This window comes from Rattus norvegicus, chromosome 18 (genome assembly GCF_021556685.1).
Source record: "Rattus norvegicus strain SHRSP/BbbUtx chromosome 18, alternate assembly SHRSP_T2T, whole genome shotgun sequence".
NCBI classification, from domain to species: Eukaryota; Metazoa; Chordata; class Mammalia; order Rodentia; family Muridae; genus Rattus; species Rattus norvegicus.
In genome coordinates, this window is record NC_141551.1 from 16,108,885 (window position 1) to 16,129,630 (window position 20,746).

At 43.1% G+C, this 20,746-nt stretch overlaps 1 protein-coding gene across 1 annotated transcript in view; it reads left to right on the forward strand.

The window, feature by feature from the left end:
* Elp2 (elongator acetyltransferase complex subunit 2) overlaps positions 1–20,746 on the forward strand; it is a 33,958-nt gene that overhangs the window by 3,053 nt on the left and 10,159 nt on the right. The window contains 15 exon segments of the mRNA NM_001034145.1: positions 2,461–2,531; positions 5,954–6,110; positions 6,477–6,554; positions 7,718–7,782; positions 8,484–8,550; positions 9,185–9,322; positions 11,104–11,199; positions 12,233–12,333; positions 12,533–12,664; positions 14,090–14,239; positions 14,473–14,661; positions 17,500–17,569; positions 18,151–18,243; positions 18,407–18,464; positions 19,019–19,091. Coding sequence (NP_001029317.1) covers positions 2,461–2,531; positions 5,954–6,110; positions 6,477–6,554; positions 7,718–7,782; positions 8,484–8,550; positions 9,185–9,322; positions 11,104–11,199; positions 12,233–12,333; positions 12,533–12,664; positions 14,090–14,239; positions 14,473–14,661; positions 17,500–17,569; positions 18,151–18,243; positions 18,407–18,464; positions 19,019–19,091 — 1,538 coding nt within the window.

A 20,746-nucleotide genomic window follows, 5' to 3' on the forward strand; every position in this document is an offset into this window, starting at 1 on the left:
GCATGGGTGCAGTCGACCCATGTCTGTTTCTGCCATAGATAAACTATTGCTTTATTTGATAAGACCTTGTTTCTCCGTTGCACTTGATGGCAAAAGTAAGGGACTGTACTGGATCAAAGGACCCTAGGTGATCCTGAGATGTGTGAGGCCCATGTTGTTTTCATAATACTAAGAAGTGAATTCATTCACAGGCTGTCATGAGTATGCTGTGTGGTTTCCTATCAACCACATGACGTGTGATACTTAACAAACTAAACAAAGAGGCAGATAGGAAATTCAGCTTTTTTTTTTTTTAATTTATTATATATAAGTACACTGTAGCTGTCTTCAGACACACCAGAAGAGGGCATCAGATCTCATTACAGATGGTTGTGAGCCACCATGTGGTTGCTGGGATTTGAACTCAGGACCTCTGGAAGAGCAGTCTGTGCTCTTAACCGCTGAGCCATCCCTCCAGCCCCTTCAGCTGTTTTTTAACATAGCCAGACATTAAAGAGCCTTGTAGACATTCAACATTGTGCTTTTGTTCTTACTAATTTTTTATGGTTCTAGCATTAGAATTCTTTAGCTCCCATGAAAATTTGTGTTAACCTTTGTCTGAGTTAGGGCTTCTATTGCTGCAATGAAACACCATGTCCAAAAGCAAGTTGAAGAAGAAAGGGTTTATTCAACTTCCAAAGTACTATTCACTATTGAAGGAATTCAGGACAAGAACCCAAAACAGGGCAGGATCCTAGAAGCAGGAGCTGATGTAGAGGTCACAGAAGGGTGCTGCTTACTGGCTTGCATCGCCAGTTTGCTTAGCCTGCTTTCTAATAGAACCCTGGTCCACCAGCCCAGGGATGACACCACCCATGAGCTGACACCCTCCCCCATTGATCACTAATTGAGAAAATGCCTTACAGCTGGATCTTACAGAGGCATTTCCTCAACTGAGGTTCCTTCTTCTCCAATGCCTAGTTTGTGCCAAATTGACACAAAACCAGCCAACGCAACATATTTTGTACATCAGTAATTAAATTACTATTGTCAGTGGGGTTACAGTACATGCCACACACAGTGCATGTGGAAAAAGTCCATCCACTTTTGAGGCTTTGGGGATTAAACTCAAGCGATAGGTTTAGTTTAGTGAAAGGATAGCAGGTGCCTTTACCTAATGAGCTATCTTGATTGTGTAATTATTATTATTATTGTTTTTTAAAGACTCAGTTTTACTGTGTAGCCTTGGCTGGCCTAGAACTCACTATGTAGACCATACTGGCCTCAAGTCCCTAGCCCTCCCCCTGCCTCTTTCCTGCATTCTGGGGCTAAAGGTGTGTGTTCCCAGACCCAGCATCATTGTAGTTTTTAGGGGAACTACTAAGCAGTATTAAGCAGTATTTGACTTCTAATGCTGACATACATGGCCCACATTCAGAGCTTCTTAGGGTTGTAAGAGTGTGAAGTAGAACACCGGTTTAGAGTGCTTGACTGCCTTGGATTATCCCCCTCATTCTGACTCCAGGGCTTTCTGTTCTTCTTTTCTTTTCTTTTTTTTTTTTTTTAAGATTTTTATTTATTTATTTAATGTATATGAGTACACTGTCGCTGTCTTCAGATACACCGGAAGAAGGCATCAGATCCCATTACAGATGGTTGTGAGCCACCATGTGGCTGCTAGGAACTGAACTCAGGACCTCTGGAAGAGTGGAGTGCTCTTAACTGCTGAGTCATCTCTCCAGCTCCAGGATTTTCCACTACCCTATTGGTTGCTGTAAACTCTCAAGCCAGTGGAATCCCCCTGTTGTGTTTCTGTATCTACTGTACTGCTGTCCTGTACTCTGAGTTCAGTTCCTTTCCATTCTGCATTATGATCCAGGCACAAATGCAGAATTTGCTTTAATTGTGAGACTTTTCTATGAAAAGAAGCTTAATATACACTACCTATCTCAATTGCCAAATCAGAGTAAGTCTTACATCAAGTCAGTAAAAGCTACTATGTAATACAGAGGACAGCTCTTACCATATGTGCAGAAACACAGCTATAACTATATTAATTGCCACCACTTGACATCAAAGACTACTCAGATGACCTCATAGGATGTTGCTGTGACATATTTATTTTACCTTCCATTTTAAAATGATGTTACATAAAATTGTGATCCTCTAATAAAGTTCTCTCACCAGATAGTTTAGATTTTCTAAAAACTTGATTATTTAAGAAAAGGTGGTAGCTCATACCTTTAGTCCTAGCACTCAGGAGGCAGAGCCAGGGGGATCTTGGTGAGTTCAGGGCCAGCTTGGAGGGAGCAGACAGCCAGAGGCTACACCTGGAAACCCTGTCTGGAGGAACCAAAAAAAAAAAAAAAAAAAAAAAAACCAAAACAAAAAAACCCCAAAAAACAAAACCAAGAAGAAAGGAAATAGCTAGGTAAAGAAAAGGTGTGAATGCAAATATTTACTGAGATACAACTTTTCCAGCCCCGTCCACAGAGCTGGTGTCTGGAGCTTCTGACAATCGGGTGATTCACTGGGAACTGGAGAACAATCAGGTCAGTGGCTGTGTCCTAAGAAACAATGTTTACTTCTCACGACTGAGCTCTCTTTCCCGGTGTGTTGTTTTCTTTATATGAAGTGCCCTCATCTCTTTCTTATTTATGAGCTTCCTTTATTTGCTTAACTGTAACCCATATACTTAATTTTTTTTTTTAAATCTTAAGATAAAATCCAGCACTAAGTCCCACGTGTGACCAAGAAGCTATTTGCAACTGCTACCTGCTGGGAAAGAGAAAATCGATTTTCAATGGGATTTCACTGGATTTTTCGTATATACCCTCAACACAAAACAGACGTATGCACAGATACCCACAAACAGCATACACAGACACACCCTCTGGGGCAGTGTCACTGTGTGTCCTAATACAGCCTTATGAGGCTGGGACCACAGCTGTGTGTAGTCGCCCAGCTGAGATTAGTTATCCTGTGCACTCGGGTCCTGTACCCTTCCTCCAACTTCCTCGTCCATGTACATGAGTTCCTGTGGATTCTCTCCTTCAGACTGGGCTCGTGCGAGCTGTTCTGTCTTTAATAATGACAGACTTTCTGGTGTGTTCATGGGCAGTTGCTGCCAGGTGAATACAGATCTGTAGCTGTAAGTGATGTTCCTTCCGCACACTGTGGGATGACACACACATGGGCCTCTTGATGGACAGATGGACTGTTCCTAGTTTTAGGCAAAGGTTAATAAAAGTGAAGCGAGTCATTGTGCTGGTTTTGAACGTTACCCTGCAGAGAACTTACAAGAGTCTTCCTGCTGTGAGTCAAGGACATGTCCTGAGGGCAGACAGTACTTGAAACTTGAAATCCAAAGTGGTCTCAGCTCTGGCGTGGGAACTACACCACGAACCAGCTTTTTAGTTGCAAAGTGGAGGGTCATTGTCTTGGGAAAACTTTAGGGGTGAGGAGTCCAAGTAGGAAAAGCATTACAGAATGAAGCTGCCATTCCCATCTAAAATCTCCCAGCATCCTGTTGAATTTGCAGGAGGCAGTTTTGGAAGTGTTACTGATAATACATGTGTGCAGGAGAAGGAGAGAAAATCATATTTGAGCATTAGCCTTAGGAGTTTGCGATTAGACTGGTCATGTGGTGCAGGCTGTATTCTCAGCACTTAACAGGCTGAGGCAGGAGAATTATGAGTTCAAGGTCAGTATAGGCTATATAGCACAACATTGTCTCAAATATTTTTGTTTTGGTTGGGCTGGGTTACAGATGAGTGGCAGAACAGCTGCCTGGTGTGAATGAGTAAGGATTCAATCCTTAGCTTTGGGGCAGGGTATCTTTTTCAGCAGGCATTTGGAAGTCAGCGAAGGGAGTTCATCAAGTTACTGTGACAGCAGTGCTAACTAAGCATCGGAGAAACAGCAAGAAAGAAGGGGTCTAAAAAAGGCTCTTAGCACTGACAGGTTAGTTACAAAGTAAATTGGGACTATGATGGACAGGAGGTGAGTAAGTAAAACTTCAGTTCTTTCTTAGGGCCCTGGGAGAAAGGTGCTTCTGCAGAGAAAAATAGGCAAGTAGGAAGATACAGAGCCAAGTGCAGTCATGTCATGGGAGAGCTGCTAGTTGTATGACCAGACTTACTGCTCTATGCCCCCATCATGAGATACAGGAATTGAGAGCCAAGTGGAGATGGGTTTTGGAGCCACCTGCATTTGAATGAGAGCAGAATGCTGCCCCCACTGGGCTCAGTCTTAGCAGAAGAATCCAGGGAGGAGAAGTGAACTCTTAGTTTTGAGACCTGAAGAGACAGACTTGCCAGACTTTTCCTCATTGCTTCCCTAAGCTCCCAGTGGTGAGACAGTCAAGTCGAGGGGAGAGTGAGGCTAGACTGAGTGGGCTCTGGGTGTGAAAGACCTAAAAGAAGGGTGAAAGATGTCTTAGTTAGGTCTTTAGTGCTGTGAACAGACACCATGGCCAAGGCAAGTCTTATAAAGGACATTTAGTTGGGGCTGGCTTACAGGTTCAGAGGTTCAGTCCATTATCATCAAGGTGGGAGCATGACAACATCTAGACAGGTATGATACAGGCAGAGCTGAGAGTTCTACATCTTCATCTAAAGGCTGCTTGTGGAAGACTAACTTCCAGGCAGCTAGGATGGATGAGAGTCTTATATAGCCCACACCCACAGTGACACACCTACTCCAAAAGGGCCACAACTTCTAATAGTGCTACTCACTGGACTGAACATATATAAACCATCATATTCTACTCCCTGGCCCCATGATTCTTTGGGGACCATACCTAAACATAGCAAAAATAATGCAAAATACATTTAGTCTAACTTCAAAAGTCCCCATAGTCTTCCATTTCATTTCCTGGGCCCATTTAATACTTGAACTATACATTTTTTTTTCTAAGCTTGCTATGCTTGTTCAAAACACTCTTCATAACTGGAGAACAAAGTCTCCATTGGGCTTTTTTGAGACTTTCTTTGTCAATATAATTTGTATAAATCTGTTTACCTTAGACTCAGGTAGACTCTTCAGACAAGGGCAAAAAGCAGCCACATTCTTCACCAAAATACCACAAAATAGTTTAGGTCATATACTGAAATTCTTATCCACTGAAACTTCTGAGGCCAGGTCTGCACAGTTCAAATCATACTCAGCAACAAAGTCTTCCGTATTCCTACTAGGATAGTCCATTAAGCCCAACTTAAAGCATTCCACTACTTTCCAAATCCAAAGTCCTAAAATCCACATTCTTCTAAAAAAAAGCAAGGTCAGACCTATCACAGAAATACTCCACTCCTGGTACCAACTTGTGTCTTAGTGAGAGTTTTACTGCTGTGAACAGGCACCATGACCAAGGCAACTCTTATAAGGACAACATCTAATGGGGGCTGGTTTACAGGTTCAGAGGTTTAGTCCATTATCATCAAGGTGGGAGCATGGCAGCATCCAGACAGGCATGGTGCAGGAGGAGCTGAGAGTTCTACATCTTCATCTGAAGGCTGCTAGTGGAAGACTCTATTCCAGACAACTAGGGTGAGGGTCTGATAGCCCAAACCCACAGTGACACACCTAATCCAACAGGGCCACTTCTAATACTTCTAATAGTGCCACTCACTGAGCCGAGCACATACAAGCCATCACAAAAGGAATTGGTGTTCAAGGGAAGGGCAGAGCATCTTAGGGATTGGGTACCCCCATGCATTTCTTTGTGCACAGTTCTCAGTGTACCTCTCAGTTTGTGTAGCATGTGGACTAATGATCTTCCTGTCTCTACCTCCCAAGTGCTGGGATTAGGAATGTACAGCTATCATGTTCTATCTATAGCCTCCTGATCTTGATTTTTCGAGACAGTCAGCCTCAGACTTTATCAGCCTCCTGAGTTCTGGATCAAAGACATGAGCCACATGCCCAGTTTTATAATTCCTTTGTTCTCATAACACATGTGTCATTCCTGATTCAGGTTTTAAAATCAGTCCGTCTCCAAGGCCATGAAGGACCGGTTTATGCTGTGCATGGTATTTACCAGAGCGGGCCATCCGATGGCGAGCAGCATGCCCTGATAGCTTCTGCAGCTTCCGATTCCACAGTTCGACTCTGGTCTAAAAAGGGGTCTGAAGGTAGGTTTGGAGGCTCTAATCTGGGGGAGAGATGAACATTGTGAGATGAGTAGCAGCTCCAAGAGCACACGTGTTCACATTGCCAGCAATTTTAGAATGTTACCATTCTAATATGAATGTGTTCTCTTTGGCTTTTTTCAAAATACCCCTTAACCAAACTGTTTGACTAAGTAAATTCCTCCTAATTTTTAGATGAGCTATTTTGTTCTCTCTAACTTTGTTGAAATTTAACAACTTAATTTCTCCAAATCTCTGAGGCTTGGGGTTGACTTCTGTCCATCTGTCTACTGACACCCTGACTAGTGATACCACAGCTTCCTTAGATAAGCTGAGAGGCAGTTGCTCATGGTGAGTTTTGTTTTTCAGTGAAATGCCTTCAGATCTTGAAATTCGGGGATGGATTCGTTCTGACTGTCTGCCTGTCCACTTTGCCTGATACTGATGGTGAGTGTCCTGCCATTTATCAAAAGAATGCCTAAGGAAGTGTTTGGAGCCTGGACTTTGTATCTGTTACATCTTTTCTCTTGTGTTGGTGATCCAGCCGGTAGCCCTCACACAGGCTAAACTATTCTCTAGCACTGCGATCCCAGCCCTTTATCCAAATGCGCTTATGAAGTAAACTGGGCATTGAGATAAAAGTCTATAACCTCAGCATTAGGGGACGGAGACGGGAGGAGGATCAGGAGGTCAAGGCCAGCCTAGGCTACATGAGAGTGTCTCAGAAACAACAATAACTGAGATGTTGGTAACGTAACAGTTACTACAGTATTTAACATGCAAGTCTACATCACAAAGTTAAGGACAGCTGTCAGGAACTTTGCTAGCTGAGATTTTATTGATTTAATATATGCTCCAAATTGATATGGATGCTTATGGAATTTATCATAGATGTATCTAAGCCCGACTTTGAGAAAGTTCTTTGAAGGTTGGACTGAGTGGAAAAGTGCTTAACTGTGGGAGCTTCTCAAGATGGCAGCTCTTCATGCCCTCATGATGAGTTGACTTTCCTGCCTGTTTTATTTACAGAAATGGCAGTTGGTGTAAGACTGATATTCTCTTTACCCCCTCCTTTACCTGGAGGACAGGCCCACTTGCCAGAGACCTGTCTGGGAAACCCTAGCCTCTTCTGCTCTCTGCCCGTTGGGAGTCCTTCTGTCTGTCTACTCAGTTTCTAAGGCAGGATCTCTCTTTACATCCTGTATTCTAGGACAGATGGCCTGCAAACTTTCTGCCAATTCTGTCTGTCTCTTATCTTGCCAAGGAGTGCTGGGATCATAGATGCATATCACCACATCTGACTTTTTTATGTGGGTTCCACGGATTGAACTCAGGGATTAACGTCAAGCTTATGTGGCAAGCAATTAGCCTGTGCTTTCTCCCACCCCCTCCTTGTTTGTCACATCCCTTTCTCTCCCCTTCATCATAATGCAGAGTGGAGACACTCACTGTCTTAGAGTTTGTCAACAACCACTGACTAGAACCATGGAGAATGTCCAGTTATTCCTGGAGACCTTGTATTGATTGCGATGGTATGGGGAGCAGGAGGCAGTTTCTGGGCCTGTGACAGTAGCTGCAGTATTCTCAGCCTTGCCTGTTTTCCTTCCCAGCGCCAGTGTTAGCATGTGGTGATGATGGCGGCAGAATTCACCTGTTTGTTCAGCAGGATGACTGGGTAACCAGTGTTTGTACTTGACTTTATTAATGTATTCTGTCATGTATTACATCCTCCCTCCCTCTGCCCCACCTTCCTCCATCCACACACTCCTCCATCTTCCTCCCCATCCACTCCTCCTCCTTTTCCCTTCAGAAAAGGGCAGACCTCCCAGGGATATCAACCAAACACGGTATAGCCAGTTGCAGTTAAGAAGCTAGAGTTAGGTTTTGCTTAGTGGTATGTCTTAATTAGTCTACTTCTCAATGAGAACATTTTAGGGATGTTACAGTTCAAACCCGAGCAATCCTCAGGGTGGTCTTCTCGACAGTTCTGCTGGGTGCTCTCTCACATTATGAACACCTCATAACTACTACTGTGGTCATCCGGCCCAGAGTTATTAGAGGAAAACTGATAACTAAAACCCATAAAAATGCCACATGGGGGAGGGAGAGAAGAAAGATGCCATGCTGGTGTTTCCCCTTAGATCTCTGGGTGCCTATGGTACACCTGCTGCAGTACCCTGCGGTCCTGTTTGTCCTCTACACAGAGTGTGTGCATTTTCTGAGCTAAAGGAGAGCGTCCCAGGACTAGGCTTGGTTAGTTCTAGGTCCTTGTTTCCTTTGATTCTGTAAGACATTTTGAAATAGTTATAAAGTCCAGGTAGCCAGCATTGTCAGGGCTGTAGCCAAGGCACACCTTACTGACTGGTATCTTCCTAGTTTCAGAAAATGCTTTCTCTGTGCGGACACGAGGACTGGATAAGAGGCGTGGAATGGGCAACCTTCGGTCAGTATGAGATTTTATGAGGAGTGAACATAGTGAGACAAGTTTATGTTATTTCTGTAACACAGCCTTTCCGGCTTTAGCTTCTAAGTGTTCTTTGTGTGTTACATTGTCTGCTCTCCCAGATAGACAGGGGTCTTAAAAGGAGCAAACACACACACATCTGGAGACTGAAAGACAGCATTCAGAGTGGGAGCAGGTTTTCTTTTCACCTTTGAGTCCTAAGATCAAAGCCACAGGGGCTTGGCTGAGTCCCTTTGTCCACTGAGCCATCTCACTGGCCCAGAAAAGGGATTTCTTAACCTATTTGCTAACTGCTGATTGGGTGGCAAAGGATGAAATAAGTTGATGTCTGCAGAGTGACAACAGTTGTCTTATTAATATGTATATGTTCTTGGAGAGTTCTTTGTAGAACCTCATGGCCTAGCCATGGAGAACCACTGTTATTTGCATATTTATTAACATTGTGTGTATGTTTACCAGTGGCATTAAAAATGAATGCCAGTCAAATAAATGAAGGGTAGGGAAACAAAGTCCAATGTTTTCAGATCTAGAAATATATATATATCATAGACGAAAAGTTTTACACCTAAATTTACTGTTTTAAAAAGTAGTGTAATATTTATTTCCTAATTAGGTAGAGACCTTTTCCTGGCAAGCTGTTCACAGGATTGCCTCATAAGAATATGGAGACTGTATATGAAACCGACATCTTTAGAAACTGAGGACGGTAGCATAAGACTGAAGGAAAATACATTCACTATAAAAGATGGCGGTGAGTAACAGTGAAGGGTGTGATGTAGCAGAACCTCACTCTGCTAGCGCTTCCGTCTCTCTGTCGCCACACATCTGTTTATATAAGATCTGTTATTTTTCATGTTTAAAAGATTTTTATAAACTGTATTAGTCCAGTCTTTTTAATTACTGAAAGGTATGCTTAATGTTTGTCAGTGAGTTAATTTGTGAAATGTTGCAAGCATAGCATAAGAAGACCTAAAGGAAGAGTATGAGCTCTGGTCCTGTTGGTGTACATTCATAAGGGACAAGCTAAGTTATTTGCATTTGAGTGGCATATGTAATTCAGATTTTCTTGCAGTAGATGTAGTAGACTGTTACATAATTACGGTAATAGACTGACTTCTCCACCCACAGATCTATTGGATGATGGAGATATATTCTGATTTGTCGGTCCACATTAGACCTCACTGTCTAGGTGTGCTGTTCTTGGTTAGTCTTGATTACAAAGCTGTTAGAGTTGTGACTTTCCTAGTAGTTAGATAGGGAAAACCAACAAATGATATAGCCAACATAAGTAGCTATGCCAAAATATGAAAATTTTCATGTATTTGTTTTTAAAGTCTACAATAGGAATTTAGTTTTCCTTATTTTTTCATTTATGTTGTTTTTAAAAAACTGATAAATTATTAAGTAGGGAAATAAGGAGGCTGGCTTACCTGTTTTGCTATCAGTCTGTCTGTTTGTCTATCTATGAATGAATGACAGGGTTTCATACATCCCAGGCTAGCCTTAATTCCTGAACGTCCTCCTTCTACCTTCTGAATGCTGTTAGAGGCCGTGCCACACTGCCCTGCCAGTGTCCAATGGGCTGGAGGCCAGGGCTGTTGCAGTGCAGGCTTGCACTCCCTCCCTCCTGAGCTACAGCCCTAGCTTTGCTTTATTTTAATGCGATTAGTAGTTGCTGCTGTTGTTGTTGCTGTTGTTGTTGTTGCTGCTGCTGCTGTTGTTGTTGTTGTTGTTGCTGCTGTTGTTACTGTTGCTGTTGCTGCTGTTGCTATTGTTGTTGTTGTTGTTGCTGCTGTTGCTGTTATTGTTGTTGCTGTTGTTGTTGTTGTTGTTGCTGTTGTTGTTGTTGCTGTTGTTGTTGCTGTTGTTACTGTTGCTGTTGCTGCTGTTGCTATTGTTGTTGTTGTTGCTGCTGTTGCTGTTATTGTTGTTGCTGTTGTTGTTGTTGTTGCTGTTGTTGTTGCTGTTGTTGTTGCTGCTGCTGTTGTTGTTACTGTTGTTGCTGCTGTTGTTGCTGTTATTGTTGTTGTTATTGTTGTTGCTGTTGTTGTTGTTGCTGTTGTTGTTGCTGCTGTTATTGTTGTTGCTGTTGTTGCTGTTGTTGTTGTTGTGCTGGAGATTAATTCAATCCAGGGCTTTGCACATGCTAGGCAGAACACAGCTGATCTACACTCCAGCCCTGGTTCTGAGCTGACACATAAGAGTTGTACCATGTGATGGTTCAAAATGTAATGATGTGTGATTTTGCTCTTTAATTGTGTGTGACAGCCTTTTTTAGGAATATTTTAAAGAGTAAAAATATTCTTCAATATCAATGCCCAGATAGAAAAAAATGTATGAGAAAATGTATTTTTAGTTCTTTTTATCTAATTGGGAAGGTTAATGAAGTTTAGGGGTTTGTTTGTTCTTTTTGTTGAATTTGGATTATTATGTTTTGTTCTAATTTCTTGACATAATTACACAAGACTGGATTTTACAAATGTTCTTTGGACGAGCCATGAAGAAAGGGTCCCTGAGTTGCTTCTGTTTTAGGTGTTAGCACGACGGTTGCAGTTATCCTGGAGACAGTGCTGGCTGGACATGAAAACTGGGTGAATGCCATTCACTGGCAGCCTTCGTTTTACAAAGGTAGGAGGACACTGGGGGATTGCTTTGAGTGTAACTAAAGTTCGTAACTGTGAGGCGTGCTGACCTGTGTAGTCAGTGTGCTGACAGCAACTCTGTGAGAGTCAGTCGGGCTGGCTGGCTGCTGGGAGCTGACTCTGCCATCCTCCTGCTAACTGTGTTTCTTTGTGATATATCTGACACCCTCTTTGGACTTTAAGGGCACTGGCACTCACAAACATAGATGCATAATTAATAGGTTTTTTATAGTTAAAATATTCAAAAGAGGACTGGACGTAGTTCAGGGACTAAGATCCAGCTTTGCTCTTGCAGAGGACCCAGGTCACTTCCCAGCAGCCATGTCAGGTGGCTCGCAATTTAAATCACAACTCCAGGGGATTAAACACCTCTGCACATGCCAACATGGAGATGAGCTACAGACACATTATTAAAAGTAGTTTTAAAATACTGAAAAAAAGAAAACCTTATAAAATTTATTTAAAATTATATGTATTATTTTAAAAGTAGGCATTAGATTTTCTGTAGTTCAAGAGCCCATGTCCCTTTGAAGCTTTTCCTCCGTTGTATGGAGACACAGTGCTAGGTCAATGAGTGTCAGCCCTAGCATGTGATTGGGCCTGAATTCCATGTTTATATAGTCGTGGACAGGAGTGCTGTCATTGACATAACTTGGCACTGGTAAGTACTTAACCTTCTGCGTCACACTGTTGTATGTGCTTGGAGATGCAGCCATATTGGTCCCTGTAGCTCTGGTTCATTACCCTATAAGATTCCATTGTCTGAGTATATCACAATTTGTTTGTCTTAGGGGTAGATCTTATGGCTGTTTGTACAGCCTCACAGTGTAGCCCAGGCTGGCCTTGAGCTTGAAGCAGTTGTCCTGCCTCAGCTTCCTGCTGCTGGGCTACAGGTGTGAGCATCACTCCTGGCTTCGCAGCCCTCCCTGTTCTGGTCAGTGTGCTGCCTACCCTTCTGCGTTGTCCTGACAGTCTCGGGCTCTGCTTCTGGATCATCTAAACACAGCTTTTCTCTTCAGATGGCGTTCTGCACCAGCCAGTGAGATTGCTGTCTGCCTCCATGGACAAAACCATGATTCTTTGGGCTCCAGATGAAGAGTCAGGGGTTTGGTTAGAGCAGGTAAGATATGGGTATTTAAGAAATAAAAATTTTTAGAGTCAGTATATATATACCCCAGCTCTATATTCCAAGAGCTGTAAATGTTCACGCTTTGTGTACGTTGCACATTAAATGAACTGTAACTTACTCTCTATAGACTCCTTTTCCAGTGTGAGAAATGGACCTATTGGTTGATAACTGTTTTTCTGTCTTTGTGTAGGTCCGAGTAGGTGAAGTAGGTGGAAATACCCTGGGGTTCTATGGTTGCCAGTTCGGTGAAAATGGCTCCATGATCATCGCTCATGCCTTCCACGGAGCAATGCACCTTTGGAAACAAAGCACAGTAAATCCAGTACGAGCCTCTTGTGCCTTGTGCTTTCCTAGGAGGCACGTCTAAGCAGAAATGGCATTCATTTCTAAAGATGGTCTGTGGTACTTACGCTAGGTTAGAAGTTTGGGCTTTTCTAGGAAGAAGAATGCAGAGTTGTATAGCAGTGTGAGAGCATTGAATAATGCTATTTATGTGAGTCTGCAGTGTGGCTCAGTGACATTGGCCCAGTTTATGTGAGGCCCTGGATTGTCTGTCCTCTCCCCTCCCCCAATCATGTGCACATGAAAGTCAGGGTCTGGATGCTATATAAGGGATTTTTAAATTTAACAAACGGAAGAAATAAGGATATTTGGTGAATTGTGACTTGTCATATTTTGGACACATATCTCATACCTTCCTATTTTAATATATTTTGCAAATTTTTGTGTGTATGTTGATGTGTAAGTGCAAGTGTGTTGGTGTGCAGGGGCAAAGGTTAGAAGATGAGCTGCAGAACGTGTGCCCTCCTAATACTCTGGGGTGGAACTTAGGTCAGCTGTCAGCAGGCTTGGTGGCTGGTTGCTTTATTTGCTGAGCCAGCTCACTAGCCCAGTAGCTCCCTTTACAGAGTACAGATTCATATATTCATCAGTTTTAGTTTGTGGCCTTTGTACTAATCCCCTCTGAAATTTTAAGTTTTTGTTTTATTGGAGAATTAGTCTTCCAGGCATGTAAATACAGGTGCCAGTGGAAGCCAAAAGAGGGTGTTGGATTTGTTGGAACTGGTGGACATGGGTGTTGGGTACTGAACTTGGTGGTCTGGAAGAACGGTACACACTCTTAACCATTGAGCCATCTTTCTACCCCTTCAAGATTGAGATTCCTTATTTTTCAAATATTTACTTTGTGTGCATGTACGTTTGTGTGAGTGTGTGCTGAGATATATGTGTAGGTGTTCATGCCTGCCTATGCACAGGAACCAGGAGAGCCCTTGAAAGCTGGAGTTATGGACATTTTCAGCATGCTTGGCTTGCTCCATGGCTGCTGAGATCTACGCTCGCCTTCGTGATTGCTCAGCAAGCACGCTTAACCACTGAGCTGTCTCTCCAGCCCAGGGCTGATTTTTATGAACAAGTAGGGAGCTATTCTTGGAAGACTGTACTGATAATCCCAAAGTTCTGTCTATAACACTCAGAACCTGTTATAAACACCATTAGAGCTTAACTGTACAACACATACTTGTATAGTAGGGGAATTAATATAATTTCTTTGCCATATGTCCTTACAAGATATAACTTAGTTTAATTATTGAGCCAGTGCTAGAACACAGTTGGATGTTACAGTCTAATGTAAGTGGTGGGAAACAGCTCCTTTTTTATAGGATCTGGTCTTGAGCGTTTAGCCTTGCAGCTTTCAGCTGGCAGTCCCTGCTTACTGTGCTTACGTGTATGATCATTTTCATTGCAGCGGCAGTGGGCTCCAGAGATCGTCATTTCAGGACACTTCGATGGTGTCCAAGACCTAATTTGGGATCCAGAGGGAGAGTTCATCATCACCACCAGCACCGATCAGACAACTCGCCTTTTTGCCCCGTGGAAGAAGAAGAACCAATCTCAGGTAAGACGTCTTCCTCGTTAACTCAGGGCCTTCCTTCCACTTGATGTTTCCCAGTGCGTAGCCTGCATTAGGAGCATTCACGCTGAGCCATCATGCAACATAACTGCACACCACTGGATCGCTGGCAATGGGAACTACTTGGCAGCAAGTTTTGCATCCTGTATTTCGCTTGTTGAAAAGGACTGGTTTTTGGAGTGTGCACCCGTTTTCATTGTGCTGTGATTTAACCCCAGGTGACGTGGCATGAGATCGCAAGGCCTCAGATACATGGGTACAACCTCAAGTGTTTGGCGATGATTGATCGGTTTCAGTTCGTGTCTGGAGCAGATGAAAAAGTTCTCCGTGTTTTTTCTGCTCCTCGGAATTTTGTGGAAAATTTTAGTGTCATTTCTCGACAGTCGCTGAGTCACATGCTCTATGATGTGAGTATTTCTCTAATTTAGATATAGCACGCAGTAGAGAAGAAGTTAAATCATGCTTCAGGTTTCATAGACTTTTATGGGAGCCACAGCATGGAGTGGTTTAAATGTTAACGTGGGCTGAAGAGATGGCTCGGCAATGAAGAGCATTTGCTGCTCTTGCAGAGGACCTGAGTTTCGTCTTCAGCACCTGTGTGGTGGCTCACAGCCTTCCTTAACTCCAGTTGCAGGGGATCTGGTGCTTTCTTCTGACCTCCACAGGCATCAGGCTCATGTATGGTGCACATGTATACATGTGGGCTAAACACTCTCGCACATAGAAAATAACTCTAAGATAAATAAACAAACAAACAGATCTGTGTGTAACAAAGAGTTTGAGACTCTGAAGCAGCAATATCATGTTCATTGATATGATGAGAACGTGGATGTCATATGTTGTCTCTACAGTAGGTGACTGGATTGAGTGATGGACGAATCCTATCTTAATAAAGATTCCAGTCTTTCTGTAGGGCAGAAGTGGAGAGCTGAACTCATGGGATAGGAAGAGTTAATTGCTGCATCTTTTTTTCTTTTTTAAAAAGATTTCTTGAAGCAGTATCTCATTATGTAGACTTGACTAGGCTTTAATTTGCTGTGTAGACCAGGCTAACCTCAAACTTGTAGAGATCCACCTGCCTCTTCCTCCCAAGTGCTGGGATTAAAGATATGTGCCACCACTTCTGGCCTAATAAGTATATCATATGACAGGAAAATAAGTTGTGGAAGAAAGAGCTCACCAATTAGAATAATGAGTAATTTTTTTTAAATTAAAGTTACTATGATTTGTGTGTATGAGTGTGTCATATGAAGACATTTTATATTTTTGTTTATTTATGTCTGCTTTTTACATAAGATTTGGGGTACTTAGAAAAATATTTGAATTTGGATTTAAAATACAGCTTGGGTTACTTAGCATGTACATGGCCCATGGTTCTAGTGCTGAAGAAAACAAATAACATGAATTATAAGATTATGAAATAGGTAGTGTGTGCCTTTAATACCTGTCTTAGTTAGGGTTTTACTGCTGTGAATAGACATCATGACCAAGGAAAGTCTTATAAAAGACAACATTTAATTGGGGCTGGCTCACAGGTTCAGAAGTTCAGTCCAGTATCATCAAGGTAGGAGCAGGGCAGCATCCAGACAGGCCTGGTGCAGGCAGAGCTGAGAGTTCTGCATCTTCATCTGAGAAGGCTGCTTATGGAAGACTCCATTCCAGACACATAGGAGTAGGGTCTTAAAGCCCACACCCACAGTGACACACCTACTCCATCAAGGCCACACCCGCTCCAAGGCCACACCTCCAAATAGTGCCACTCCTGGGCCAGGCATATACAAGTCATCACAGTGCCCACACTTGGAAAGAAAAGGCTGGCAGATGTGTATGAGTTCAAGGTCAACCTGGTCTTCATAGTGAGTGTTAGGTCAGCCAAGGCTATGTAGTAAGACCTGTCTCCAAAAAAGCCAAACGAAGAAAAAAATAGAACAAAAAAGTAATGGAAATTGAGTGGGAAGACTGTTGGCTTTAGAGGATGGTTCTCTTGTACATAAGTGCCTGTTTGTACTTTATTACTAAGAGTTGGGTCACAGGTAAAAGGGAGGGGTAGGGGGAGGGAGCCAGAGCTGTGGGGGCTGTTGAAGAGGTAACTGGAGACTTGAAGGAAAGTGCTGGAGCGCTTTAGGTGGTAATAATAGCTCATATTGGTTCCATTGGAAGAATGGGGTGGAAAGCATTGTGGGAAAAGAGGATTATGTGGGAGCCGGGAGTGTAAAGGGAAACCAGCAGCGGTGTGGGAAAGGAAGGAGTGAGCAGAGTCATGGGGAACTTCCTGCCTCAGCTTTCTCAGTTGCTGAAGGCAGCTGCTGAGGGGTCCAGAGGGAGCTCTGTGGGTCGAGGGAGAGCAGGGTCAGGGCCTGTCGAGTTCTAGGAAATGAAGTAGGGTTTTCTGGGATTCCAGGAAAGGTTTAGCTCTGGTTCTGTGTGCTAGAATGCAGACTTTGTCCACATGATGAGTGCTAGATTGCCTCTCACTGCCCTTTTCCACAGTGTGTAGGATAGCATGCAGCACCCCTGTCCAGGTCACCATTCTCAGTCCTTTGGAGTCCTCATAGCACTCGTGTCCACTTCCAGCATGTGTGTAAAGCTGAGCCAGTAAACACTCAGCATATGGTTGTCAGCATATGGCTATATGCCATTTCTGATGGTCAGCATATGGCTATATGCCATTTCTGATGGTCAGCATATGGCTATATGCCATTTCTGATGGTCAGCATATGGCTATATGCCATTTCTGATGGTCAGCATATGGCTATATGCCATTTCTGATGGTCCGCATATGGCTCACATGTGAGTGCACGGTCTAGGCAGAGTTGCCTTTTCAGATCATAGTTCACTGAGTTGTAAAAGTAGCTTTAAGTTATTTACATATATATTTAAAATGTCATGGCTACACCTTTTTGGGCTACTTCTCTGTCTTGGCATCCCTTGAGGCTTTTGGGGGGACAGTCCTTCGCCTTACATTTCAGCCTACTGTACCAGTTAGGACCTGCAGCCCACTGCACTGTGGAGGTGGAAGAGCTTACGGAGAGAGCTTTAGAAATGTCTGATGGGGTGGTGGGCAGGACCTGTCTGTTGGGGAGGGATTGCTTGGAGAGCCATCTGCCAGTTCGGGAGTTGGAACGATGGCAGCCACACACAACAGGCTGGAATTGTTCTCTGCATCATAAATGTTACTTTTTTGTGATCCTTGGCCTATCAGTAACTTGGTGTCTGAAATGTACGTATTGTGCTTTTCATTCTAGGAAGACAATGATCTTCCAGAAGGAGCCACTGTTCCTGCATTAGGACTATCAAATAAAGCTGTCTTTGAGGGTAAGGATTTAGTCTTCAAAATTATTGAATGGCTCTAGTACTTAAAACTTAGTTACAGACTTGTGTAATAAACACCCGGGGTTGCCGTGTGACTGTTTTAACTTTTTTCTTTTCTTTTCTTTTCTTTTTTTTTTCGGAGCTGGGGATTGAACCTAGGGCCTTGCGCTTGCTAGGCAAGTGCTCTACCGCTGAGCTAAATCCCCAACCTGTGTGACTGTTTTAAACCCCATATTTTGTGATAACTGCCCTGTTCACATGTTGCCGCTAACACAGGAGTTAGCTAACACAGGAGAACTGCTAACACAGTTCTCACAGAGCTGTCCAGTCACCAGGGAGATTGTGAGCAACTTGAAAGATCAGTTATATATCCCCCCTCCCCCCACCCTTGCAAATAGCTAGGTAAAAAAAAAAAAAATGGATAGAATCTTTATGGAGCTAGTTTGGAAAATACTAGAGTAGAAGTACATTTGTGTAAACACAGCTCTGAAATAACGATTGGGAAGACTGGTGGCGCTCTGATACGCAGCTTTGAGACATTGTCATGGCACCTCTATTCACGTATCCGTGTTTCTCTAAACTAGGAGACATGACCTACCTGACTTCTGAAGAGGAGGAGCTCTTAAGCCCTGCCTTCGGGTATCCCCAGGTGATCTTTCAGCCTGCCGTCCTCAGTGGTAAGACGTGACAAAAAGACAAGTTAATTAAATCCTTAGCACACAGTCTACGCTGGCTGTGGACCTAAAGTAGACCTATGACTTTCACTTTCTATTTGACTAAAGATAGAAAAAAAAATCTGTGGTGTTCAGAATTTATTATAGAAGTAAAAATGTCTTGTAGAACCCCCCACTGAGGACCACCTTCTGCAGAACACCCTGTGGCCTGAGGTTCAGAAACTGTAAGTTGAACTGTCTTTTTGGAGCTGGTCGTGGCTGGAGGGTCCCCTCTTAACTTGACTTTGGCCTTCCCCTTCTTCCTACATACGTTGTCCTCCCTCCCAGTAGAGCTTCAGAGGGGTGAGAGACCCTCACGGGGGTGGGGTGGGCGGGAGGTTATTTTGTGTTTGTTTTACATTGTTGTTCATTACGTAGGTTGGGTAGTTGGTGTGTATTTTCCAGATGGAAAGGTGTAATATAGTTTCTGTTTCTGTTCTTTGCTCAGCTGGACATTCTTATTTTGTTGGTTCCCAGCAACATGTTTCCATGGTGGTTTCTCTGACTGGCGGGCTTTAGGCATGAAAACCCATGTCGAGTGACATGACCCTTAGAAGCTATTGTTTTTCTCTGGTTCCCTGGTTTTTCCCCCTATTTAGTTACCTAGGCATAGTGTGATATCCTTTAAGGAATTGTGTGTTAGGTAGAGGGAATGATCCTTTTCCCTTCAATTTTTTTGCAGTGTAAAAGCAAATATATTAGTAATAAAGAGGACATATGCTTTCTCTTTAAATTTTAGGTATGGACATGGCTATGAGATATTTTGTGTTACTTGTAACAATTCAAAGACTCTACTTGCCTCTGCATGCAAGGTACGGTGTTTGTGGGGTGTGTGCATTTAATTTTACTTGGTTACAGAAATTACTGTCATTGGGCTTGTGTAAATTCAGCAGATATGGGCAGACTCCACATGAAATGACCCTTTTAGGTACCATTGCCTGAGTCTTTTTCTTATATTTTCTTCTCATCTGTCTTTAAAACCGTATTACATTTTAAATCAATTTTAGAACTCATTCATTCTTAGAGTTTATCTTTGAACAGTTTGGGTTTGGGAGTACTGATCCCTGTGCACACACACACACACAAACAATATGCACATGGCATTTCCAGTGCTCACATCACTGAAGAGAATGGCCTTGGCTTCTGGGTAGGTTGCCCAGGTCTTTTCCTTACAGGGGTGTGCAGCGGCCGCAGCAGCAGCTCCGTTGGAGAGTGCAGCCTGTTGCTTGTGTTGTCGTAAGGGGCCTTGGAGACAGTTGGCTGGTATATGTGCGTGTTTGGGATCTCATGTTGTCCCCAGTCTAGGCTTCAGACAGATATGGGAGTGCCTTTGAGAAGCTCCAGAGCACAGTGGCCTGGTCATTATGTCTGTCTACACCAAGCTGCGGAGTAAAGAACATGGGGTTGAGACCCTGTGCAGGACCAAGGTCAAGTTCCTGGCAGATGAATGCCGGAAAGAACTTTGGCTTTCCCACTGTAATGAGGATGAACTTGAACATGTAGTGGAGACGTGGCCCATCCCTGAAGGCTGTGCTGAGAGCTCCTGCTATGCAAACCTGCCCCCACCCTCCTGTCACATTCCGTAGTAAATGGCTTATCCTGCTCCCTTGAAGGAAAGAAATTCCTCATCTGCCATCCCAGGCCTATAGCTCCTAGGAGGGGAGAGGTCTTGTGAGCTTCTCCTGACAAGTGTTACTTTTATAAAATATCTTTAAGTTAGGAGAGTAATTGTTCAACTGGATTTTCTGGTTTATTTTATTTTGTGTGATTTTAGAATTAGCTTGACAGTTTCTACAGTCTCTAGGGATGGCAGTCAATCTGTAGATCAGTTTGTAGAGAATTTTAACAATATCCGAATAATGCCCCTTTTTTTTTTTTTTGGTTTTTTTTTTTTTTTTTTTTTTTTTTTTCCGGAGCTGGGGACCGAACCCAGGGCCTTGCGCTTCCTAGGCAAGCGCTCTACACTGAGCTAAATCCCCAGCCCCATGCCCCTTCTTTTTTTTTTTTTTTTTGGTTCTTTTTTTCAGAGCTGGGGACCGAACCCAGGGCCTTGCGCTTCCTAGGCAAGTGCTCTACCACTGAGCTAAATCCCCAACCCCCCCATGTCCCTTCTTTATACAAGTCTTCACTTTCCCCTAGGGATGACCTTTTAGAGTAATGTTAGATTCCAGGAAAATAGCTGCCGTTGTCTAAACTGCCAGTCCACCTCCAGCAGTGCTGTGAGAGTAATTTTTTTGTATGTTTTGTATGTTCTTTTTGAGACAAGAAAATTTACTTTGTACATCAGGCTGGCATTGAACTTAGAGTTCTGCCTGCCTTTACTTCCCAATTACTGAGACTAAAAGGATGAGCCACCATACCTGACACATTGTGTGATTTTTTTTTTTTAATTCCTAGAACCAACATATTGGTGGTTCATTTCTCCACATATTATTTATCTCAGGTCAATACAAGTTTGTTAAGAACT